The 9,035-nt window shown below is 65.9% G+C and overlaps 1 protein-coding gene across 1 annotated transcript; it reads left to right on the top strand.

Annotated features, from left to right (window-relative positions):
• The first annotated feature begins 368 nt into the window (after positions 1–368).
• Positions 369–6,433, top strand: LOC132320817 (transforming growth factor beta-1-induced transcript 1 protein-like). The gene is given in 12 exon segments (XM_059834450.1): positions 369–381; positions 1,393–1,467; positions 2,143–2,167; positions 2,384–2,490; positions 2,742–2,838; positions 3,061–3,143; positions 3,146–3,382; positions 3,754–3,893; positions 3,895–3,915; positions 4,396–4,477; positions 4,845–4,993; positions 5,495–6,433. Coding segments are annotated over 12 exon segments (1,296 nt in total). The 3' UTR covers positions 5,762–6,433.
• The last annotated feature ends 2,602 nt before the right edge of the window (positions 6,434–9,035 follow it).

Raw genomic sequence — 9,035 nt, 5'->3', positions numbered from 1 at the left:
CCGGTTTCCCCCGCCCTGTATCCCACGGACCCGGGCGTCCCGGTTTCCCCCGCCCTGTATCCCATGGACCCGGGCGTCCCGGTTTTCCCCCCTCCCTGTATCCCATGGACCCGGGCGTCCGGGCCCGCTCCCTTCCCAACTCCAAGTCCCCTCCTTCTCCTCCCTCCCACGGAACAGGCGTCCGGGCCCCCCCGTATCCCACGGGCCAGGCGTCCGGCCACTTCCCCCCGTCCCGCCCCGTCCCGTCCCGTCCCCCCCGTCCCGTCCCCCCCGTCCCGGCCGGGCTCCGGCGTCCGGGCGCTTCCATACATGGGCACCGAGGGGCCCGCGCGGGGCGACGTCACGGGGGGGCCGCACCCAGTCCCGCCATGGACGACCTGGGTAAGGGCCGCGCGCGTCCCTCCGTCCGGCCACTGCCGTCCGTCCGTCCGTCCCTGGTGCCCGGGCGGCGGTGGGGGTGGCGGATGTTTGGGGCAGGAAGACCTGGGGGTGGGGGGGGGTGGTGGTGCTTGGACCCCTGGGACCCTGGAGCAGGGCATGGATGGGTGCTCGGATGCCTGGGTGGGTGGGTGCTGGGATGGATGGGTGCTTGGACCCCTGGTCCCTGGAGCAGGGGATGGATGGGTGCTCGGTCGCCTGGGTACGTGGGTGCTGGGATGGATGGGTGCTTGGACACCTGGACCCTGGAGCAGAGCATGGATGGGTGCCTGGGTCCCTGGAGTAGGGAATGGATGGGTGCTCGGTCGCCTGGGTACGTGGGTGCTGGGATGGATGGGTGCTTGGATGCCTGGGTCCCTGGAGCAGGGCATGGGTGGGTGCCTGGGTCCCTGGAGCAGGGGATGGATGGGTGCTCGGTCGCCTGGGTGGGTGGGTGCTGGGATGGATGGGTGCTTGGACGCCTGGGTCCCTGGAGCAGGGCATGGATGGGTGCCTGGGTCCCTGGAGTAGGGGATGGATGGGTGCTTGGACGCCTGGGTGGGTGGGTGGGTGCTGGGATGGATGGCTGCTTGGACGCCTGGACCCTGGAGCAGGGCATGGATGGGTGCCTGGGTCCCTGGAGTAGGGGATGGATGGGTGCTTGGACGCCTGGGTGGGTGGATGCTGGGATGGATGGGTGCTTGGACGCCTGGGTCCCTGGAGCAGGGCATGGATGGGTGCCTGGGTCCCTGGAGTAGGGGATGGATGGGTGCTTAGACGCCTGGGTGGGTGGGTGCTGGGATGGGTGAGTGCTTGGACACCTGGTCCGTGGAGTAGGGGATGGATGGGTGCTTGGACGCCTGGGTCCCTGGAGCAGGGCATGGGTGGGTGCCTGGGTCCCTGGAGCAGGGGATGGATGGGTGCTCGGTCGCCTGGGTCTCCCCGGACGCCTGCGTCCCTCACCCACCCCCCCAGACGCCCTATTGGCTGACCTGGAGACGACGACGTCGCACCTCGCTCGGCGGCCGGTGCTGCTGACGGACCCACCGGGCGGGGGGGGGGGCCCCACACCCACCCTCCGTCCCCAGCGGGGACCCCTCCCGGCCACCCCCGCCCCCCTATGGCCCAGTGAGCTCGGGGACCTTGGGGCCATGAGGGGGGCCCTGGGAACACCGGGAGATGCTGGGGACCTTGGGGACATGGGGAGCTTTGGGGACACAGGGGACCTTGGCGGGGCCATGGGCATAAGGGGGGCTTTTGGGGGCATTGGAGGACCTTGGGGACACTGGGGGCTGTGGGGCCATGGGGGGCTTTAGGGATGTTGGGGACATTGGGGACAATGAGTGGCTTTGGGACACTGGGGCCACGAGGGGCCCTGGGGACATTGGGGGACGCTGGGGATCTTGGGGACATGGGGGGCTTTGGGGACGTTGGGGGCTTTGGGGACATGGGGGGGCCTTGGGGACATTGGGGACCTTGGCCCCATTGGAGGCCCTGATGGCTCTGGGGACATGAAGGATCTTGGGGATGTGGGGGTAGGAGATGGGGGACAGTGGGGTTGGGGGCCCCTGGGATGGGGACAACGTGGACATCAGGGATGAGGATGGGGACTTGGGGGGGACACTGGGGACACAGAGACCTCGAGGACCCCAGGGATGGGGACATTGGGGGTGATGATGTCCCAGGTCCCCATTAACCCCCAACATGCCGGTCCCCAGGCTCCAGGGGGGGACACCGAGCAGCTCTACAGGTACGGGGACCTTGGGGACCTGGAGGGGATGTTGGGGACATGGGGGGGACATTGAGAACGTGGGGGGGGGACACTGGGGATACAGGAGGGGACACTGGGGACATGGGGGGGGTGGGGGTAAGATTTGGGAGGGAGGATGGAGGGCTGGGGTGGGGCATGGAGAAGACCCTGGGGACACGGAGGGGACGTGCCACCCCCGGTGTCCCCATCCCCCAGCACCGTGCAGAAGGCCCGGCCGCCCCGCCCCACCCCGGCTGCCCCCGGCCTGGGGGAGCTCGACCGGCTCCTCCGTGACCTCAATGCCACCCACAGCTCCATCGCAGGTACCCCACCACCCCCAAATCCACCCAGGGACCCCAAAATCACCTCCCTCTGCCCCAAAATCCCACCCAAGCACCCCAAAAATTACCCTGGGCACCCCAAACCCCATCATCCCCCCCCCCCCCAGTCACTCTGGGGACCCCAGAAATAATTCTGTGAACCTCTGATCTCCTTGGGGACCTCTAAAATCACCCTGGGAACCCCCAAAACCTTCCTGCGGACCCCAAAACTGGCCGTGACCACCCCTCCCCAGATGAAATCCTGGCCCAGTTCCCCCCACTGAAGAGCCCTGAGGGGATGAAGAGGAAGGAGGCAGTGGACGAGGCTGAAGTCGGGGTGTCCCCCCCACGGTGAGTATGTGTGTGTGTCCGGGGGTGGGAAGCAGCACCCCAAAATGAGGTTACCCTCAGATACACCCCCAAATGGGGTTGCCCCCCATCAGCAGCACCCCAAAATGGGGTTGCCCCCCATCAGCTGCACCCCAAAATGGGGTCATCCCCAATTAACAGCCCCCCTATCAGCACCACCCTCCCCAGAGCTCCCCCTAACCTTCTCCCTGCCCCACAAAGCAGCTCGGGGGGACCCCCGGTGTCGCCCACCTCGGCCACCCAGGAGCTGGACAAGCTGATGGCCTCGCTCTCCGACTTCCACCTCCACCGCACCGTGAGTCCGAGGGGTTTCAGAGTGTGTGTGTCCCCCCGTTTTACCCTGCACCCCATAACTCTCTTTCCCCCCCTTCCTACCCGCAGCCCCCCCCAAAAAAGGGGGTTCCTGAGGAGGGGAACCTCGACTTGATGCTGGTGCTGCTGCAGTCGGACCTGAGCCGCCAGGGAGTCCCCACGGGGGCGAAGGGGGTTTGTGGGTCCTGCCAGAAGCCCATTGCTGGGAAGGTGGGTTTTGGGGTGCCCCTGGAGGGTGAAGGAGTGAGGGCAGGTGGGTGGGGGAGGAAAAAGGCGGAGGGGGTGCCTGCTGTTGCACCCCAAAGTAGGGGCTTCCTTGTGGGCATCTTAAAATGGGTCTGCATGTGGCTGGTCCCCAAAAGGGGGGGTGGTCCTCTGGAGTGCCCCAAAATGGGGCGAGAGTCATGCATGGCCTAAAGTGGGGTGCCCTCTGCTGCACCCCAAAAATAGGGCTACCCCCAGCCAACTGCACCCCCAAAGTGAGGGTGCCCCCCCCCAGCAGCACCCCAAACCAGACCTCACCCCCAAAACGGGGTGTCATCTCTTGGGAGAGATGACCCCCCTTTCTCTTCCCGGTGGTGAGAGTCTGGTTTGGGGTGTGCTGGGGGGCACCCCTCACTTCCCTGCGGGGTGAGTGGCTGGGGGGCGGCAGCTTCTTTGAGAAGGATGGGGCACCCTATTGCCCGCGGGACTACGGACGGCTCTTCTCCCCCCGCTGCGCCCAGCTGCGCCCAGCCCATTCTCGATGTGGGTCCGGGGGACCCCTGGGGGGGTCCTGGGGGCAAGGGGACCTTCTGGGGGGCTCTGGGAGTAGGGGGACCCCCTTAGGTGGAATGGGACCTTATGGGGTGGCCCGGGGGGCCCTGGGGGCGGTGGGACCCCCTTGGGTGTAGTGGGACCTTGTCGGGTGCAGTGGGGTGCCCTGGGAGCAGTGGGACCCTCTGGGGGGGGCAGTGGGACCCTCTGGGGGGGCCATGGGACCCTCTGGGGTGCCCTGGGGGCAGTGAGACTCCCTGGGGTGCAGTGGGACATTATGGGGGGGACCGGGGGGGTGTGCATCGTGGGGTGCGGTGGAACCCCCTCAGGTATAGTGGGACTTTCTGGGGTGCCCTGGGGGTGGTGGGACCTTCTGGGGGGCTGTGGTAGGCTCGGGGTGGGGGGGGCATTGTGGTGCGGGGTGGCAGTGACATCCCGGTCTTCTCCCCGTCCCGTCCCCCCCCCCCCCAGAAAATGGTGACAGCGCTGGACAAGAACTGGCACCCGGAGCACTTCTGCTGTGTCAAGTGCGGGCAGCCCTTCGGCGAGGAGGGTGGGTGCCCCCCATCCCCCCCGTGTCCCTCCCGTGTCTCCCCCGTGTCCCCTCCGGTCCTGCCAGATCGCCTCGTGTCCCCCCCATGGCCCCCCGTGTTCCTGCCCTCTCCCGCTGTCCCACCGTGTCCCTGTGGCCTGATCCCGTCCTCACACATCCCCATGTCCCCACATCTCACCGTCCCCACACCGGTCCCACCGCCGTCCCCATGTCCCCAGATCTCTCCTTCTCCATCCTGGTCTCACCACCACGGCCGCATCCTCCACGTCCCCACATCTCACCATCCCCACATCCATGTCTCCCGTGTCCCCATGCCTCCACGTCCCTGCACCGCTCCTCCCCACACCGTCCCCATGGTGTCCCCCAGGCTTCCTGGAGAAGGATGGACAGCAGTACTGCCGCCAGGACTTTGCCGAGCTCTTCTCCAGCCGGTGCCGGGGCTGTGGGCGGCCCATCCTGGAGGGCTACATCGCTGCCCTCGAGGGGCTCTGGCACCCCGAGTGCTTCGTCTGCCGGGTGAGACCCCTGTCACCCCCACGTCCCCACCTCCCCTGGTCCCTGATGTCCCCATGCCCCACCCGTCCCCACCTCCCCTGGTCCTTGATGTCCCCATGTCCCACCCCCAGGAGCCCTTCACATCCCACGTCCCCACCTCCCCTGGTCCCTGATGTCCCCATGTCCAATCCCCAGGAGCCCTTCACATCCCACGTCCCCACCTCCCCTGGTCCCTGATGTCCCCATGTCCCTACCCCAGGAGCCCTTCACATCCCACGTCCCCACCTCCCCTGGTCCCTGATGTCCCCATGTCCCTACCCCAGGAGCCCTTCACATCCCACGTCCCCACCTCCCCTGGTCCCTGATGTCCCCATGTCCCACCCCCAGGAGCCCTTCACATCCCACGTCCCCACCTCCCCTGGTCCCTGATGTCCCCATGTCCCACCCCCAGGAGCCCTTCACATCCCACGTCCCCACCTCCCCTGGTCCCTGATGTCCCCATCACCGTGTCCCTGTCCCCAGGAGTGCTTTGCGCCCTTCGTGGGGGGCAGCTTCTTCGAGGATGGCGGCCACCCCTACTGTGAGCGGCACTTCCATGCCCGGCGGGGCTCACTGTGCCGGGGCTGCGGGGAACCCATCGCCGGCCGGTGCGTTACCGCCATGGCCCAACGCTTCCACCCAGAGCACTTTGTCTGCGCCTTCTGCCTCCGACCCCTCTCCAAGGGCACCTTCCAGGAGCAGGAGGGCAAGCCCTACTGCCAGCCATGCTTCCTCCGCCTCTTCGGGTGAGGCCACTGCGGCCCCCCCCCGCCCCCAGCCCCACCGATGGTGCCTCATGGTGTGGGGTGCCCCACAGAGGTCCAACGGACACCCCACAACCAGCACAAGAACGTCCCACGGGTGCCCTGTTGCATGGGGTGCACCGCCGAGGTGGTCTTCCAGGTGCCCCATGGTGCTTGGGGGCCTCATGCATGGGGATCTGGCACCCTTGAGGTGCCCCATGGTGTGGGGTGCCCCACAGAGGTGCAATGGACACCCCATGGCCACCACAAGAAACCATTGGACGGGGTGCACCACTGGGATGGTCATGGAGGTATCTTGGGGTGCTTGGAGGCCTCATGCATGAGACCCTTGAGGTGTGCAATACTGTAGGGTGCCCCACAGAGATCGAATGGGCACCCCATGACCATTCCACGGGTGCCCTGTTGGATGGGGTGCTCCATGGAGGTGGTCAGGGAGGTGCCCCCATGGTGCCTGGGAGCCCCACATGAGGGTGCGTCACCCCTGAGCTGCCCCATGGTGTGGGGTGCCTCATAAATATCCCGTGGGGTCCCATGGGTGCTCCACGGTGCGGTGTGACCCACGGATCTGGCCATGGACTTGCCCCATGCTATGGGGTGACCATGGATCCGCCCAGGACTTGCGCCACAGCATGGGGTGGTCTCTGGGTGTGGTGCAGGACTGGAGGCACTGGGGGGCACTGATGGTCCCAGTGGGGCACTGGGGGAAACTGGGGGGCACTGGGGGCCTCCATGGGTCGCACTTGCTCTTTGCTTGCACATGCCAAAGCCTTCATATTTACAGGGGGGGTTGAGGGGCAGTTGGGGGATCAATGGGGCAGGTTGGGGGTCTCTGGGGTAGGTTATCGGTCGTGGGGAGCCTGGAGAAGGTGGGGGGGCAGTTGCTGGGTCTATGCAACTGTTTCTGGGTCTAAGGGGGTCTCTGGGGAAGGTTGGGAGGGTCTGTGAGACCAGTTGAGAGGCACTTGTGGGTCTATGGGGCAGGCTTTGGGTCTGGAGGGATCTATGGGGCAGGTTGGGGGCAAATAGGAGGTCTCTGGGGCAAGTTAGGGGGGGCAGCTCTGGGTCTATGAGACAGTTTGGGGAGCACTTGGGAGGACCCATGGGGCAGCAGGGGGAGGATCTATGGGGCTGTTTGAAGGATCTATGGGGCAATTGGGGGAGGATCTATGGGGCAGCTGGGGGGGGGACCACATGCAGCACCGGGCGCACGCGGCTGAACATGGACAATAAACACCCGCAGCACAACTGCAACGTGTGGGGTGAACCCAACCTCCCCGAGGACCCCGTTTTGGGTCCATTTCACCCCCTTCCAGCTCAGCTTCACACCCTCATCAATTTCACCTCGGTGTGGGTCAGTTTCACTCCCTTTGGGGTCACGCCTTGCCCCCATTTGCGTCAATTTCAGCCAGGTTTGGGTCAGTTTCACACTTTTGGCGCCATTTTGCCCATTTTTGTGTCAATTTTGCCCCTTTTTTATGCCAATTTCACCCGCTTTGGGGCGATTTCACCAAGTTTGGGGCCGTTTTCACTCACTTTGGCGTCAGTTCTCCCGGTTTCGGGTTGATTTTTCCCCCTTTGGGGTCAATTTCTCCTAGTTTTCAGGCAATTTCACCAAATGCGGGCTATTTCCCCCCCCCGCTCTGGAGGTTATTTCACCAAATTTTGTGTCTAGTTCACCCACTTCGGGGCTATTTCATGCGGGTTTGCGTCTGTTTCCCCCTCCTTTTTTGGGTCAATTTCATGCCACTTCTGCCAATTTCCACCCTCTTTTGGGTCAGTTTGCCCCCTTTTGGGATCAATTTCACTCCGTTTCAGCCCATTTCCCCCCTCCCCACTTGTGGGTCAATTGCACCCAATTCCTGCTCGTTCCCTCCCAGTTTGGGGTCAGTCACGTGGGACACCCCTACCGCGGGGACCGACCCGTGTGACACCCGCCCACAGCCCCCCGCGCTCGCACGGGGGCCCAGGCACCTCTGCGGACCCACACATCCGGGGGGGCCGTCGCGGGGACCCGGGTGTTCAGGCCCCATACGTGTGGGTTTTGGCGCCGGCCGCCCCGGCTATAAATAACTGCAACCGCTTCCTGACCCCCATGGGTGCTGCGCTGGGGGGGTGCTGCCGGGGCGGGGGGCTGGATTGGGGTCACCCCCCATTTGGGGGTGCAGGTCATGGGGAGAGCCCTATTTTAGGTTGCACTTCATCGGGGGTAACCCCCATTTTGGGGTGCAGCTGGTTGGGGTTAACCCCACTTTGGGGTGCAGCTCATTGGGGGTCACTCCCATTTCGGGGTGCAGCTGGCTGGGGGGGGTCACCCCCCTTTGGGGTGCACCTAATTGGGGTCAAGCCCATTTCGGGGTGCAGCTGGTTGGGGTTAACCCCACTTTGGGGTGCAGTTCATTTGGGGTCACTCCCATTTTGGGGCATGGCTGAACTGGGGCAATCGCCGTTTTGGATTGCAGCACGCGGGGTGGGGTGCCCCTCCTCCCAAGCCCCCCCAAAACCCACCTCCTCCCCCTCCTCCCCACAGCCCCACCCCTCCACCCCTCTCACTTCTCCTTCCCAGCACCCTGGGGCGGCCGCCATGCACCCATGGGTGCTGCTTGCGGTGCTCTGCGCAGGTGGGAGTGGGGGGCCTGGGTCCCCTGGGGGGGCCCCCGGACGTCTGGGTCCCCTGGGGGTTGCGGGGGGGAGGGATGGGAGTCCCCGGACACCTGGGTCCCATGGGGGTCGGGGGGGGAATGGGGGTCCCTGGACACCTGGGTCCCCTCCTCCAACCCACCTGCCCCCCAGGGCTGCCCCCCACCCTCGGCTCCGGACTGGATGAGGCGACAGCGACGGTTTTTCGGGGCGCCGGGGGATCCTTCGGGCACAGTGTGGCCCAGGTCAACGACGGGTAGGTGCCCCCCATCAGCCTTGGGTGCCCCACCTCCCCCATGAGACATCCCCTGACGCCCCCCCCCCCATACACACCTTAGGGTGCTGGTGGGGGCCCCCCTGGAGCCGGGAGGGGCCGGTGAGACAGGACGGGTCTATTGGTGCCGGCCGGGGATCGGGAGCTGCCAGGATGTCCCCGTCACCGGTAGGATGCTGAAGTGTTTCCTCCCCCGGATGCCTGCGTCCCCCAGGAGGGGCATGGGGGGGGGAGAGGGGGCAGCCCGTACGCCTGGGTCCCCCATCATGCCCCTCTCCCCCCCAAAGCCCCCCCGGACGTGACTTCCATGTCTCTGGGCCTGTCCCTGGTGGCCCACGGATCCCAGTTC

This window comes from Gavia stellata, unplaced genomic scaffold (assembly GCF_030936135.1).
Source record: "Gavia stellata isolate bGavSte3 unplaced genomic scaffold, bGavSte3.hap2 HAP2_SCAFFOLD_525, whole genome shotgun sequence".
Taxonomy (NCBI): Eukaryota; Metazoa; Chordata; class Aves; order Gaviiformes; family Gaviidae; genus Gavia; species Gavia stellata.
The sequence above is the reverse complement of the archived record's forward strand: the minus strand, read 5'-3'. Positions and strand labels throughout refer to the sequence as shown.